Here is a 17,652-nt window from a genome sequence, read left to right on the forward strand (position 1 = left end):
CAAAAGACAAATTGATTTTCTTAATTGTGAAGGCTGCACTTTTTAATCACTATTTTTGTTTGTAATCACCATCTGAGAACCAACATATATTATCTTCCCTTTCATTGGGCCTTCGTGTCCATCATTTCTCTTTGGGCTTCTAAGACATTCTTTTCACTTCATTTGCCTAAAATAAGGTAACAATGGTAATAATAATATTAATAAAAACAATAATAATATTTATTAATAATAGTAGTAATAATAATAATAAATAGTATAATATATATTATGTTTATAAGTAATTCAAAAAATTGGATTTGCATCTTTATATCTTTTCTTCACTTTTTTATAATAAGAGCAAATCAAGCTAGTAATTTATATAATAATAAGTAATCATACTAAAATACCACAAAAAATGTCTACATAAAATACATTAAATTGGAGCTTATCATTGTTGTATATAATTTAAACAATTTTGAGTAAAAACATAAACTTAATTATATAATATAAACTTTTATTTTAAATTTTTACATTATCGCGTCATAGCCATTTTAGGCCTTACTCACAATCATCTTTGCTTGGCCCATATAATGGCAAAAGATAAACCTGAGTTGGCCCAATAGTCGAGATGCACTCTCCCATGAAGGTGAAAGTCACCTGGACATGTCAGGAGAAGCATACTCAAGTTAGCTGCTAGTTGACCTAGTGAATAAGAATCGGAGAGGTTAAAGTCAGGAATATGAGAGAGAGTTGAGGGAAAGAAGATGAGAGGAGCTCCGTTGAAGCCTCAACTAATCCCCTAACCCTAAGGATACAAAAGGGACACGAAACCTAATATGGCTGATTAATTCACTTTTCACTAAATACTCATAAACTCTCATATCAGTGTCTGATACTCCGCCAACCTGATATTACTCAAACAACTCACACAAGAACATATAGTATACAAATAAAAAGAATAATGTTGATGCTCCTACAAAATTGGTGTCTTTCGACTATTGTCCGACTCAACCTTGACCAGCAGGGCCAGCATACGTCCATACCCCTGTCCATAACAATAAGAGGAAAGAGCTTAAATTAATTGTATTGATGAGAGTGGAAATGATACAAATGAGGTTTTTTCCATTTTTTTTACTATCATGCCATGTTGAATATTCTATTTTGTGATTGTTGGTCCTTGAAAGAATGCATTGATTGTACTAATGTGAATAACTAAGGTGATGAATGCTTTGATAATTTATTATGACATATGCACTGATAATTTATTATGACATATGCACTTCGGAAATTCTTGCCCTATATTCTATAAGGTTGAGCTATAGGGCAAGAATGCTAGACCTTGGGGGTGTATTTGGGTGGAGAAGATCATGCATTTATCCTGAATAGTCACCTAATTGAGCTGAGTGGATATTTGTGACAGTGAGATTGACGAGGGCAGAGAAGGATCTCTGGTGCATAAGATATGTATAGACAATGATCGACTCCTAGCAACTTTCAGTTAAAAAGAGACCGTGAATAAAGTGAATTTACATCAGAATGAGAGAGATCTTGAGGTTGTGCAAGTATCAGACTGCATGTTGAATGAATGTTTATAAGAATTGATTTGAACTATAATCTATACCAACTAAAATGCAGCTTTTGTTCCTTTTTCGGTAACTATTCCTAAGAACTCCACAACTATCTGACTTGGAGTAATATTCTTTAGATGAGTGACCTTTTAAGATGTCAGTCGGCTACTTAAGAGTTGTTTGGTATGTTACAATTTTTTTTGGGTACATGGGGCGTTATAATATTTATGAGGGCACAAATTTGGTTTGTCCAACTGCATGGCATGCAATATTATCGTGTCTCCATATAAGGTGATGATCTAAAAACCTTGTTGATAATAAACAAGATTTTTTTTTTTATAAGCAAACAATATATTATAAAGGAGTACAAAGGGGTACTCAATCCGTTACAATATAAAGCAAATTATAGTATACTTTGAAGACATACAATAGGTTCTAAACACCATTCAGAAAAAGAGAGAGAGGACTTACGACCAAAACAACCCCTAAACCAAAACCAAGAGAAAGTTTTAATATCATCTATAAGATTGGAAACATCCGGGAAAGCTCCATTAAAAACATTATTTCTAAGCTTCCATAGGCACCATGTAGTGGCCAACCAAATCAAATGACGAATCTGATTACCTTTTTTTTATTAAACCAAAGAATTTTAACCTTCCAAACCTGCCGGTAAACTCTGTCCTAACCATCTATAGATAGTTTCCCACACACCTTTAACAAAAGAGCAATTGAAGAATAGATGAGAATAGTCTTCTGTATGCATATAACAAAAAATACAAGAAAGATCATGCGGATTATTCAATATACCTCCATGATGAAGGGCTGCCCGCATAGGTAGCTTCTCTAAAAGCAATCTCCAACCAAAAATATTAACTTTAGACGAAACATCGTTTTTCCAAAGCTTTTGGATAGCATCCAAAACATTTGACTCCAAAACAACCGTGTTAGAATATTGAAACAACAAATTATAACACGATAATGAACAAGAATTGATTTGTGGTGTTTATAACTTTATATCATTAATTGTCTTGTTAATGTGATGTATAATTATTGATCGGCGGTGTTTATCGATTTGTCTTGTTAGAATTTCACTTTTTTAATGTGAAATAGTTGGGGTATCAGGGTTCGAACCCCAATCCCTGCATTTTACATGCAATATCCCTATCAAATGAGCTATGTTCACGGAAACTGCATTTTTATTATTGTTTGTTTTGATTAAAGTTGTAAAACTCTTGTTGTTTGCAAATGTTGAGCATTAAACCAAGCTAGTTTTATTATTGTAGATTTAATTTGCAAACATCTAGTTGAGATGTATGTGTGTGTTAGTGCTTTTCTTTTGCAAAGTAATTTTGAAAATTCGTATTTTTATTTACATTTTACATTGAACTAAACTAATATGTAACATATATATAGTTCAACTGAAAATGTCAGTATTATTATTAAGTTGGACATCTTCATCCGAGTTCGAATCTAAGTTTTCATAATTATGTAAATTTCATGTGATATTTTCCAATTCGTCTATAAATAAAAAATCCTTATTATTTTATGTATTATTATTGTAAAATGAAGTTCTACAGCTGATGCAAAAAAACAAAATAATAATAATAATAATAATAATAATAATAATAATAAGAAGAAGAAGAAGAAGAAGAAGAAGAAGAAGAAAATAGACAGTTGTACAGGTTTTCCCTAAGAGGTAAACTATTGTAGCCATGCACCTCCCATGCTGCAATCAGAGTTCTGCATAGTAACAAACAAGCATGAAACTGTCAACACACTATAATAAAAGTGTTACTATCTTAGTGACGTTATACTATGTTGAAAATTTCAGTGCTAGCTAGTGGGATTTTTTGGTGGCACTATATCTATATATCTCTGAAATTTGCAGCTTTATATCACTAATATTATTGTTTTGATGAACAGCTTTATATCACTAAAGACATTCTAGCTTATTGGAAAAAAAGATGCTACTTTTTGTTATAAGAAAATATATGCTACAAAACCTTGACAAACTATATGATAAAAATAGAAAATGAATTGAAGTAGAGTAAATAAGTTATGGTGGTTAATAATTAGGCATGCTAGTATGTGGTGTCTCTGAAACTCTCAGAATGATTTAATCTTTACGAGAAGAATTGTTTCTATCAATACTTTGGTTGATAAGGTGAAACTTTCATCTTGAAAGTGGTTTTGGCTAAGAAAGTAAGAACCCTAGATCTCCCTACTCTTTCTATGATTTGGAGGTGCAACTTGTCTTATGCTAGACCCAATAGAGGTTTTTGGGATGTTGGTATTGGGTCTCGTTATTATCAGACTTGTGGGTGGCCTGTTCCTTGTCGTTCTTCTTTTCGGCCGTTCTTCTTCTCTATTATTGGGTTTGCTTTCGGTGCAGATTGTTTTTCGTGGTTGAGTGTATTTTCGGTGCCCCTGTTATGGTAGTCGGGTTTTGGTGTTTGTGGAGCGTTGTATTTTTTTTTAGTACTTCCGGTAATATTAATCATTTCAGTGGCACTTGTTTTCTACCTTTTGTATTTCATTCTTGTCCCCCCTTTCTACTTTAATATATATTTTATTTGCCATTCAAAACAAAATTTCCATTCCATTAGAGTTTATATGTTAGTTCAGTACTAAAATCTTAACGTTGTAAAACTTCAATGTGCCGTGTCCAAATTATATTAGGGATAGATGTAGAATAGTCACTATTGTCACTTGAATTAATAAAAATTTCTCCCTCTCCTCCAAAAATAAAAAAGTAAAAGAAGAATGAATTAAAAAATGTATATTTCTTTAACTTTTTTTTGATAGAGAAAAAATTTAAATGATACTCTGATTCCTCCGTCTCATTTTAAGTGACTCAGATTGAACAGCTGCACTATTCACATATCTTGTTTCTATTGGGGAGTCTAGAGAAGCTCAGACTTTTATATATTTTTTAGTGTAAATTTTAAATGACACTCATTTTAAAATAAAAGAAATATTAAATTAAATGTGTTTTGAAAAAAATAAATTATTTGATATAAAGTTACTTTTGCATTCCATTTAGTAGAAATAATATTATTTGAAGTGTTGAATTAAAAATATTTAAGTATTGTCAACAATATAATAAATTGGTTTATATGGTAAGAGTCTTAGACCTATTATTGGGTCAGAAGGGGACAGTTGAATGATCATCTACATTGGGCTCAGAGCAATAATACAAGTGAGTTGAACACCACTTCGTTATTTAAAACCTTAAGTCCTTAAGGCATTAGGTTTATCGGTTATATAATTTATAAAATGTTCAACTTCTACTTTTCTAAAAATGTGAGACTTAACACACCTCACACTTGCTACATCACACATGTGATAAAAGAGATTTGATGTGTACTTATTGAAACCAGGTTAAATGCTCAAAAATAGCCAGTTGCGAATGTTTTAATATTAGTCTACATATATTTAGGTGCATGGATATCCTAATTTATTTTAATAAAATTAGAAAAATCATTAAAAGTAAAATATATTATAAGGGAGTACAAGGGTACTTAACCCCTTACAATGAAGAACACAAAATCAAGTGTTTTGCATACATGCGTCACATGATCAAAACACCAACTAGAAAAATGATTACAAGCTTATGACCAAAACAATTACTAAACGACACCCAAGAAATAAGTTTGATTTCTTCCAATAACGCCGATGCCTCCGGAATGTCGCCTTTGAAAATAATATGATTACGAATTTCCACACATTCAAAGAGTTGTCAACCATATCAAGGGATGAATCCGTCCTTTGTCTTTAAGTTTAAACAAATCACCAAACAATAAAAAATATTCCTTCCTTCGACACCCGGTGATAGTCACTAAACTTATGAGTAGGGTACAATTATGAACCACCAGCTAATTAACGATGTAAAGTATAGTATATAGTACTAAGCTAAACTAGCTACCAGCACATGATAACAAATAACGAGGGACGGGTAGGTACAATTTATTTAAATTTTGATTTTTGTTCTTCATTTGATTATACATGATCATTAACACTTTGATTGAAATTTTGACTAGAATTGTGGTAGGGATAAATGAATGATGACAAAATTACTCGTGATTAGAAAATTTAAGATTAACTCTTTTCAACGACCTTAGTTGTGAGTGTTGTTTCCTAGAACGATTGATAGTGATGTGAACCTGGATTCAATACCAATGGTTTTATATGAAGCCAAAATAATATAATTATTGAATGTTTATAATATATGATATCTGCAATCAAGTTGAAAGGAATCTGCAATCAAGTTGAAAGGATATGATGATAAGGTGACTTCTCAAGTGCACAAGCAATTTTTGTTGTCCAACTTGTACCAACACATAATTTATATTTTCACATTAATATTCATACCGTACATCATATTTTTTTGGGCAGAGCAGTTCTTGAGGGCTTTTGGCCGCCAACAAGTTCTCACTTCCTGAGGACTTTTGTTGGTTCTTGAGGGATTTTAGCCCTCAACAAATAGGTTTTTTCTTGCAGTGTCTTTTCAACAACATCCGCTTCATCTTTGTTTGTCAGTTTTTTGTACTTGTGCGAAGGAGATATTTTCTAGTAACCCACATTTGTTTTCTACCATAGGATTAAATATCAACGAACAACACATATGGATTTCCCCTCGCACCAACTACTATATATGCATTTGAACCTTCCTCATTTCCTAACATTCATTCATCTTTCTCGAAGCTTCATCCGAGGCTAAGTTCTCTGAGCGATTTCTCGAAGGTTCATTCAAGTTTTCAAAGCGATTTTTCTATATTTTTAGAGTATTAATGATCGTAACGCATAAGAGATGGTAATTAGAATTACCGAATTTATGTTTATGTACATTAGCATTTCGAATCCTATATCGTAGTTCAAGGTCTGATTTGTTATGTACATTACTATAGTTGAATATTTTACTTGCAGTTTCTGTAAATTAGGATTTCAATTATAGAGTAATGATGGTTAGAGGAAATAAGAATAACAAATATCTGTTTCTAAATTGTGTGCTCATATATTTGCAGTCTTGTGTGTTCATATATTTGCAGTCTTATATCTGAATTCTTTAATTGATTTGTTTTACAACATTATTGCAAAGAAAACAACAAGGGTGATGTTTCTGAAACTGAGAACAAGTGCACCAGTTTATCGTCTAGTAATAAATTCTTAAATGAATGAGTTCGTCTCCATATGGATTCTGCCAAAGTAATTAGTTTCATTTAGGAATTAAATAGTAAAGTAAAATAGCATTCCATCAATTTGTTCAAGGTTACTTGTAGCTTTGTAGCTTGAGAGATATGATAAATTTGATCTTCTAGTGGATTAAAAAAACCTAAGCTGTGAGACGATTTGAGGGACTTGATTGCAAAGTAAGTAAATTTGACCAAAAATTATTTTCATTAAAAATTGAATTCAATTTTTTTTAATAATTCATCTTAAAGGAAGTTTGTTAATCACTTAAACTCAATCTCTTGCTTGAATTGCCAATTTGATTTGCACATTGTTAATCAATTTTATCTTGACTAATATCAATGACTATTACTTATATTGAGTATTGGAATTTCATATACTAAAATTATATAACCAATTAGAGAGGAACACAGAAAGTACAATTAAGGTACTGCTTGCATTGATTTTGGCAACTAAAAACATGCATGGTACTAGTACTAGTACTAGTACTAGTACTACTCATTAATATGAATTGGTCGATACTTGGAGTCTTTTGTTGGGGTTTGTGTTGCATTATTATGTAACTACTCCTATTTGCTTTGATATAGTAGTTCGTTTGAAACAGTATATTATGTTTCAGAGATGCCAACCAAGTACTGTTCATAGCATTTTGGCACTTTACCTTTTTGGTTGTGTTATGGGGATGCTGTCAAATTTTAAGGTAAACAATTCTTTTAAGTTCATTTAACAATTAAAAAGATATTTACATTTATCTTTCTCTAAAAGTACTAGCAGATTAGATTCGACAACGGATTACACATATTGAGATACTAAATATAAACATCTTTAATGGTTGGGATTCAAGTATTTCATTTTTCGTATTGTAGGAGTTTAACCTCTTCTATAGTCAATGATCGATGATTAAGACTTTGAGACATGTCAAATACTAAACATAAATATCTCTCGATCATAGTTGAGATTTGAATTGGAATTCGAATTTTGATTCTCTATATTATGGTACATAAAATTTAACTTATTCTGTTACCCATCTGGATATGAAATCGTTAATCAATAATCATATAGCTTTGGTGGTGATCCCAACTCAAAAGAAAGACAAAAGTCAGGAGCAGAAAATGTCGTTGACCCAATAACATTATTGATGGCATGCCCTACTTCAGCTTCGTTCAAGAAAGGCTGCTTACTCATAATCTTCCCTGCTACAAAACCACCCAGTTGATGTTGATGACTAATTCCAGCCCTTTCATAAGGTGTTATCAGCCCTTTCATAACAAGCCGGTAATGAAAGCATCAATGTAAAGGTCAGAGTTAATGCAACAACGTACGATTCATAAATTCTTTTTTGCTAAATTGGCAAAAGAGACGGTACAATGGAATCTACTAAGTTTTAGGACCTAATTAGTATGGCTGCAAGCCATTTCATGAGTGAAAATTGCAAGTACACGAATGTAAAAGAGGGGAGTACACTCAGCCAATTGAATGAACAATGCCAGTTACATCACATTTATTAGCTAGACAATAGAAATGCACTTACTTCTTTACACTCCCTCATCTTCTTTTGTGCGCCATCAAAGTCATAGTTGACATAGACACAAGCCAAAAACTCAGAAATGGGGTCCTTATATGAATTCTGCTCACGCAGTCACACTGAATAACTTTTATAAAATCTTTGAATTAAGGTCTCCTACGCTTGTTGACAATAAATGATGTGGCCAAGTATCGCAGAAGGTGTGGAGCGCTAGTTTGGATTGAATTAAGATACCTAGTAATGATATAACAATATGCCGCTACACATTAATCATCTACTAAAAGTCTAAAACACAATTAACCACAATTTTTAGGTGTTCAAATAAACACGATATCCATTATAAACCATCCAAATTTTGTTCCAACATACATGATTTTTCAAGTTTTCAAATATATAATGATATCTATAAATAACAATTTGCATTCAAACATACACATGAAAATCATAGTTAATGACATTCAAAGTCCTAATCAATTGTGTTATATAGATAGTTAACACTTAACAAGCTATGACACCTTATTATATTCATTAATCATCTACTAAACATAACCAATCAAGTATATTAACTGTGTTAACTATATATCTAAATTGTTGTCAAAACAAATTTTAATGTCAAATTTACATCTCAAATTACCATTTATTTTATTATAATTTTATTTACATCTAAAATTATGGCTTAATTGTATAATTGGTCCTTTTATTTTAAAATTCGATAGTTTTAGTTTTTTATTATAATTTTTTAACTATATATTTGGGGATGTAATATGTTTTAAACGACGTAGCATATGATCTAATGATGAGAAAATATCAACATCAATGAAATTGTAAGAAAAATCTTTCGTAAAGTTAATTTAAAACACATTGGCTCTGTTTGGTAACACAAATAAGCTAGCTTATAGCTTATTATATGAGCTTATAAGTTTGTTTCAAAAAATTAGAGGTGTTTGGTAACAAGCTTTTTGTACTAGCTTATAGCTTTTTTTCAGATGCTATTTCAAGTAGCATTTGAGCTTATAGCTTATAGCTTTTTACACTTTATTCCATTTTTACCCTTTAATTTAATAACTACCCACTCTAAAAAATAAACTACCCACTATCAATTATGTAATTTTATATTTAATAACCACTTTAAAAGCTAATTTTACCAAACACTTTAATTTCAATAAGCTAGCTTTTCAGCTATCAGCTATAAGCTAGCTTTTCAGCTATCAGCTAGCTTATCAGCTAGCTTATAGCTTATTTTTACCAAACAGGCCCATTGTATCACCATATTTTAGACAAAATACGTGAAGGGGATCAAAACTGTCGAATTTTAAAATATGGGACCAATTATACAAAATTGTGAAAATAGGGGACCAAAACTGCAATTAAGTCTAATTTTTTTTAATAAGTAAAATATTCTTTTTTAATATATAATTTACTATTTTTAAGTTACTTAACTACTACTAATATGCTATTAGTTTTTATTTTTTTTACTAAATGTGGGCTATTAGTTAGCGATACCTTTTATTTTTTACTAATATGCTTTATGTTATGGTTAGTTTGTTAATAAAAGATTTTTGCTGCTAAAAAAAAAAATATATGTCCTATTATGAAAAGTCCACAATATTTTCTTTATATACAATATAGATAAATAAAAAATTACAAAAAAAAAAGTACAAGTTATATGTTTTTAATTTTTTTTTCTGTCAGTATAATTTTATTTTTGAAGCAATATGTTTTAATATTGGTATCAGCTAAGGTGAATATGGATGGATGGAGCTTGGAAAGAATCAAATAGAGTTGGCTATGGAGGACTTATGGGGTGTGTAGAAGATTTCAATACGTATGTTGCAAAGTTATAGAGTGTTAGAACTTAAAATGATTGATATATTCCTAAAGATTGAGATTCCATTAATTGGAGATTAATGTTGGTTGGTTCTATAATTGTGGTTCAATAAATCAATTATGGGAGGACAATGAGGCACATTTTAGTTAAGAAGATCCGTAGCTTGATGGATCTACATTAGGATTGATTAGGATGCGATGGTTGTTCATTCGTATCAGGAGACAAATCAATGTGCCGACGCACTTATAAATTTAGAATGTTCTTTAATCATTCTTTGATGTTGTATGATGTGTGACTCATATTAGGGGTTTGTGTTTAGGCTTAATTATGGTTTTTTCCCCCAAGTTTCACAATTGTGTGATTTTGGTCCCCAAAATTTCAATTGTGAGATTTTAACCCCCTAAGTTTGATAATTGTGCGATCTTGGCCCCACAAGTTTCAATTGTGCGATTTTGTCCCCCAAATTTCAATTGTTCTGTTTTATCAAATGGAGAGACGTGTGATAGAGATTGTCTTGTTTATCAAACTTTTTTTAAATTATTGAAAAATAATAATTATTTTTTAGTATTATTGATATTATTTTTAATTTAAATCCATCACAATTCTTTTGAATTTTGTTACACATTTTCTTTTATTAGGGCCGATTTTTAATAATCCTACAGAGTCTCCAAAAAGCCGGACATCAATAATATTGAAGATTTTTGAATATTTAATCTTGAAATTCATCTATCATTATCATCACTACAAAAAACATTAACATATTTGACCCTGCTACACGTTAAAAGACAAGTTGCACATAGCAACTAGTGCAGATTAAGAGTTTCATAATGCAAGAAAACATTTTGGTATATTTATATATGACAAAGAACACCTCAAAAATATAAGAGGCAATGAATAAGACAATGTGATTAATCTATTTTCATATAAGTTACATAACACTTTATACTGATTTCTCGGTTACTTTTCATGAAATTATTTATCTTTTTTATATTAGTTGACAAGTACTTCAAGAATATAATGAGAATCTGTATTTTAATAAATTAGAATAAAATTTATTTCACTCACAATCTTTCGCAAGTTTTTTCGAATACTTGCACAACAAGACCAAGTCCAAATATTAGTACAAATCAAGTGTCCAACAAACATTCTCTCTTATTGATATAATGATATTTTATATCTATATGACAAAGAACACCCCAAAAATGTAAGAGGTAATGAATCCAATCAATCATCATCAATTAAAAAGATAACATGTAAAAATAACAAAAATTACAACTTATAGATTCTAGTAAAAAAGCTAAACTTTAAATACAAGAAATGCATTGAGTTCAAGATATTATAGTCACTTCTAAGGTAATGAATTGGTTGTGAAATGATTAAAAAACAAGCTCATTTTATTTGTAGGTTCCCATGCCGACGCCAGTCTCACCTCCAAGATGTGGTTGGAAACTATCCCTTGCGCTTGAGTAGTTGATATAGTAGAACTTTGAAACGATGGAAGTGAAGAAAATGAAAGCAGCACCGGCAGCAAAAACTCCCTTCCTTACTGTCTCACAAGAAGGAGGATCATTCACAAAGAGTGTTCTGTACTTTGTGTGATAAGCATTTTCAACTGATCCAGCCAACACACATATCTCAGCTATCAGGAAAAACACCCTGAAAGATCGAGTTGCAAAAACAAGTGTTGTAAGCTCAATAAAACAAAAAATAAGCAATAAATGTTCAGTTTACTTTTTAGTAGAGTAAAGCAGCATATTAGTAAACCAAGACATTGGACTCAAGTGGTTAATTAGCTCCCTTTAGGACGGATCGTTCGGGAGAACCCGAGTTTGATTCCTGTTGGGAACAATTTTTTGCCAGACTTTACTTACCTCACGGCCAAAATCTGGATTACCGCGGCCCAAGGCCTCGGTAATCCAGAGAGTTAATACGAAAAAAAAAACAAAACAACATATTAGTACTCGAAATTGTAATGGTCAAGTAATTTACACTCTCAAGTTTACGAAATAGTACATTAGTTCCTCAAATTAAACACCTTCAATCAATTTAGTCCTTCAAAATATTTTTTCTATAGACATTCATCAAAAGCAATGAAAGACATTACATATCGACTTAAATAATCTCTTGTTGCATCAAGACAATGGCTAAATTGATCGATGTTGCTCAACTTAAGAGATTAAATTGCTATTTTGCAAGTTTGAGGGACTCTTAGAATTTCAAGGACTAAAATGCTGGTTTACTCCTTTTTGGTATATCATATATGGAAAATTTGGAAATTAAATAAGGTTTAATAAGCTTTGCAAGATATAAAAATATCGGAATTTTCTAGATTATGTTAAGACTTATTATACCAGCAGATTATGAAAAGAATAACTGCACATGCTCTTGAGCCTCCAGGCTTTAGAGGCTTCCCACAACAGAAGCATCGACTTGCAACCATTATGGCGATTTGACTAACCATGAGGAATAGAAATGCTCCAACACCATAGCCGGTTGCTATATCAGAGTTATAGACACAGTAATTATAATTTTGGTCCCTGTCTGGAACAATCTTAGCCTGCCAAATGAAAACAAAGATAATGTTATGTTAAGCAGGCGGTAAAACTATGCAGAAATCAATGCATACATAATATAATTATACATCTGATATATGATCATATTAATATGAAAATTTGTTAGAGCTAAACGAGCCTTTTGTTTCGTAAATACTAAGAATTCTTCGCTTTGTGAGTTACATTGACCAAGATTGTAAAAGCCTTGACTACAGTTCTATAAGCAAGCACATACACAAACAGAAAACGAGAGATCTAACGTTTCAAAATCACAAAACCGGCTTTTAAAAAAGGTTTGCGACCACAATCTAGGTTGTGACATTCAGAATTTCTTCGCAATTGAGGCCACATGTGACTATGATTCTTTACAATGTCAAAAATTGCGACACACACACAACCGGTACTGCCATTTAAGATCTTGTAAACAACATTTCATCTTGTTTACAGATCTGGATCTCTAATTTCAAACACAATAAACAAAGTCACATAAACAAAAACAGTTGCAGATAGTTTCAATAGTAAAGTTCATACCTACCACAATGAGTCAAATTAAATACTTTAAGCTAAAAAATGATTAAACCCAACATTAAATTCACAATCTTTAACTCATACAAAGGAAAACAGAATATTAAAGATTCAAGCTTTAAACACATTTTATCAAATTATCAGAAGAGAAAAAAAATAAACTTGTTCTTATCAACTACAATGATTCAATAATTCTTCCAAAACCCATAAACAAAATCAAATTTTGACACAAACCCAGATTCTAATTTATCATTTTAGAGAAGAAACAACATCCATATAAATTAAAAAAAAAAAAAGTGAATTGAATTGAAAAGTGAATACTCACAGTGCTTCTTCTTTGTTCAGCAGCAACAGCAAGACCAAAAGCAATCAAGTCAAAAACAAAAACAATGATGAGCAACAATTTGGAAGCCATGGATTTGAATTGAAGATGAAGAGAGAATGTAGTTGGATCTGTGTTCTCTTTTTCTCTCTCTCACTGAGTTATGGTTCAATGGCGTTTCCTTGCAGCTATAAGGTGCATTCCTGAGTAAAGAATAAGGTAAGTAATAATTAATAAATTGATAAATAAAATATATATAAATAATTTTTATTTGTTTTGGAAATAATAAATAAATAAATATAGAAAAACTGAAAAAGACACGGCAACTAATTGATTAGTATATGAAAATATATATTTTACCTGCTACCACATTGATTACTTACCAAATTTACTCACCAAATCATAGATTCTCTTCTCTTTTTTTTTTTGAAAAGAATAGATTTCTCTTTTTATTATTGGAAACCAAAATAAAAATATTTTTTGAAAAGAATAGATTTCTCTTTTTATTATTGGAGAACCAAAATAAAAATATTATAGAGTCACACCATCATCTCTCATGTAGTGTGAGGTGGTACATTTTTATTTGACAGCTTCCACATTAATTGTTTATTACACATAACAAAATATAATAATAATACTAATTATTATTATTATTGACATTTTTTTTGAAAATATTATTATTTTTGACTTAATTACTATTATATTATTATTATTCTAAGAATGAAGTGATGTACATGTATAGTGAAAAAAAAAACCTAAAAGATGTAATGTAAACTCAGACATATATGGTGGTGAATTAATATCAAATTCTAATAAAAAAAATATTTATATTTAGTGTTTCATGCGTCTCCAATAATTTTTTTGTTTAATACGAATAAAATTATTTTCAGCTAAGTGGATTTATGAAAACTAAATAAAAAATGAAAATAATACTATATGGAAATAAAAAATATAGTCAATTTGCACAGAAAAAGTTAATGACATGACAAATTGACTATTTCACTTAAAAATCACATTAATGTGAGAGTATTTATATAATAAAATGAGTAATTTAATTTAAAAAATGAGCACTTTATAATTTGATATATTTACAACAATTTATATATAATCTTATTTTAAATCACATTAATGTGAGAGTATTTATATAATAAAATGAGTAATTTAATTTAAAAAATGAGCACTTTATAATTTGATAAATTTACAACAATTTATATATAATCTTATTTTTTGCTACAAATGTTTTTATTTATATACATCAATTATAGAGCGAACCATAAGTCAAATAATTATTAAAAAATTTAAGTATTTACCATTTACACCACATATATAATATGTAAATTAAATTTTTTTCCTTGTACCAAAAAAATAAAATAAATTATTTTCCTTTTTAATATTTTGTATAAATTAAATTCTAATAAAATACTAAGTTTTAATGATATTTTTTTGTAAAAAAAAAAAGTTTAGTGATATTTTTTAATCAAAGTAAGTTTTTATTTTTTTAGATAGACTAGCTGCTAAAGGCCGGGTTTTGTTTGTGTGATCCATGTTTTTTTTTTTTTTTTATCAAGTGTGTGATCATGTTTTCAATTAGGGATGACAATGGGTAGGGTATGGGTAGGGTACTATAGTACCCATCCCCATACCCGCAGATTGAAAAAATACTCGTACCCATCCCCATACCCGCGTGGGTAACAACTTTTGCCCCGTCCCCATACCCAATGAGTACCTAGGTACCATACCTGTTACCCGCATTTTTACTAAAAATAAATTGATTAATTATAAAATATCATATAATTTTAATAGAATTAAAAAAATTTCAAAGATTTTAATATTGACTAATGAAAATTATAAACAAAATTATTACTAACCTTATGTTAAAATTCATATTTATGTTAAATATTCACATTATTTTTATATTATGTTATAAATAAACATTTTTATTAAAAATATATAATAGTTTAGTAGAGTTGTATTATTTTAAATTGATTTACATATATTATAATATAATAATATAAATAAAATAAATAAATATATATTACCCGTACCCACACCCGTTCATTTTTGCGGGTAATTACCCATACTCGTACCCAAAATGCGGGTTTTTACCTACCCGTTGTGGGTAGTTTTTGTGGGTACCCTCTGGGTATGAGTCAAATTGTCATCCCTATTTTCAATTTTTTCTTATATTATGGTGAGTTTGTTAATAAAAAATTTTTGCTGCTAAAAAAAATGTCTTATGTTTGTTCTAGTGAGTTTGTTAATAATTTTTTTTTACTGTTATAAAAAAAATCAAGAGTATTGTTGGTATTATGAAAAGTTCACACCAATAAAAATTCACACACACACACAAAATGAAAAAATCGGAATTCGAACCCTGATTATAACGTCCGACAAAATTAATGTTTTTTTTATTAAAGAAAGTAAGTTTTAACGTTTGATTATGAAGGAATTAACAAAATTTCTCTTTTGTTAGAATAAATAACACTAGAATGAGAATTGTTATTTGAGGGTGTAAGGATCTTATCCTTGAAGGAATTGGGTTTGGAGATTTGGTGGGAGATAGTCGGTGGGAAAGGACAGTAGGTTGAGGAATTGAAGGATGTATGGGGCAGAATGGTAATTTTGTAGGGACGTGGGTAGGATTGTCGGTGACGGGTGAGGACATACAATGGAGAAGGAGGCAATTAAAGATTTATACGTCACATTAGAGGAAGGATATGGGTTCATTACAAGAATGTGAAGCTTTCGTATCACAAACTGAATCATCTTTTTTAGCTATCTTCTTTCTTTTTATCTACTGCTCTATCCGGTTCTAGAACACTCATTTTCCATCTAAGTCCTACCTTAATCGGTAAAAATATTAAAATTGTTAGGTCGAACGTCATAATCAAGTTCGAACCCGAGATCTTACAATTATATATGAGTTTAATTTAATTGTATTAGCACTTCATCTAAGACAAAAAAACTTTTTTAATTTATTTAAAAATTAATACATCTTTTGTAAAAATAATAAATTAATACACCTGAGTGGAGATTTCCCTGCACAGAGTCAGATTTGTTATATACGTTAATTAGTATTAAATGACCTAAACAAACTTACCAAAAAAATAAATTTTTAACTTCGTCCCATTTTATAAGATTTATTTTGACCAAATGTACTATTTATATGTTTTGTTTTTACTATAATTTTCTACAAGTATATATAAATGTAAATATTATCATATAAGATCTTGTTTGATTTGTTTCGATAAACTTTTTTAAAATATCAAATTTTTATAATTTTTACTAATTGAAAACTAAAAATATTCGTAATCAAAATTATTTATTAGCATACTATAATGGTCAATAAATTGTTATATTTTGGGACAATATGACATTGGAGAAAAGTATAAGTTGATTAGGGACGATCGAGTTAAAGATATTGCAATAGTTAAGGGAACAAATGGGCGGGTCGCCCCTGCACATAGTCCTTAAGTACTCAAAATTATCATTTCATATAAACTATATCATCGGTTGTATTGTTCTTTTAATCTAAAAATATTAATTTAAGTTGAATTTCTGGACTTACTGGATTAAAATATTAATTTTGTTTAACTCATTTAATTTGGTCTGGTAGTGAAGAATATTTTGGCAATAGTTCTGGGTTCGATCATCAGCTTCATCGTAAAACTAGCATTAATAATGACCCCTCATTATGTCGGCACCTCAATGGGCAGCAATTATTTGTACCACTCTAAGAATATGATTATAAAAATTTATATATAATGTTTAATGTTATATATAAATCATTGAAAATAGAAAGATAAAACAAGCAAATAATCGTTCCCGTAAACTTAATTCAGTTGGTAGGAACATCATATATATATATATATTATGCAGAAGTTGAGATTCGAATACCAGATACTCCACTTATTTATCTTTAAGGTAGAATTTTAGTCATTGAACTAATAGGAAAAAAAAATAATTAACAAATCAAAATTCAAGCACAAAAGTCACTGAGTTAAAACAAAGCACAAAAGTCATTTGAATATATATTCTGTCCATTCCAAAATATAATAAAAAATGAGTCAAATAAATTTGATATATTTGGTTTAAAATTTAAACCAAATACGTTAAGCTTTATTGATCAATTTTTGCTTATATTTTACGATAGAGAGAATAAG

At 29.8% G+C, this 17,652-nt stretch overlaps 1 protein-coding gene across 1 annotated transcript; it reads right to left on the bottom strand.

Moving 5' to 3' along the window:
- Positions 1–11,226: 11,226 nt before the first annotated feature.
- On the bottom strand, positions 11,227–13,698 carry LOC123895208. Its single transcript, XM_045945444.1, has 3 exons — positions 13,493–13,698; positions 12,442–12,647; positions 11,227–11,746 (listed from the first exon to the last, which is right to left on the bottom strand). The coding sequence occupies exons 1-3, from the start codon at positions 13,580–13,582 to the stop codon at positions 11,485–11,487; spliced, it is 558 nt and encodes a 185-aa protein (XP_045801400.1). The 5' UTR covers positions 13,583–13,698; the 3' UTR covers positions 11,227–11,484.
- Positions 13,699–17,652: the final 3,954 nt, after the last annotated feature.

This window comes from Trifolium pratense, linkage group LG7 (assembly GCF_020283565.1).
Source record: "Trifolium pratense cultivar HEN17-A07 linkage group LG7, ARS_RC_1.1, whole genome shotgun sequence".
In the NCBI taxonomy this organism is placed as follows: domain Eukaryota; kingdom Viridiplantae; phylum Streptophyta; class Magnoliopsida; order Fabales; family Fabaceae; genus Trifolium; species Trifolium pratense.

Bases quoted from the DNA above. Each gene is read 5' to 3' on its own strand.
- LOC123895208 (XM_045945444.1), bottom strand. From the start codon at position 13,582: ATGGCTTCCAAATTGTTGCTCATCATTGTTTTTGTTTTTGACTTGATT. The intron at 12,648-13,492 runs GTGAGTATTCAC...TTCATTTGGCAG, and splicing joins CTGAACAAAGAAGAAGCACT to GCTAAGATTGTTCCAGACAG. The intron at 11,747-12,441 runs GTATAATAAGTC...TCGATCTTTCAG, and splicing joins ATTCTTTTCATAATCTGCTG to GGTGTTTTTCCTGATAGCTG.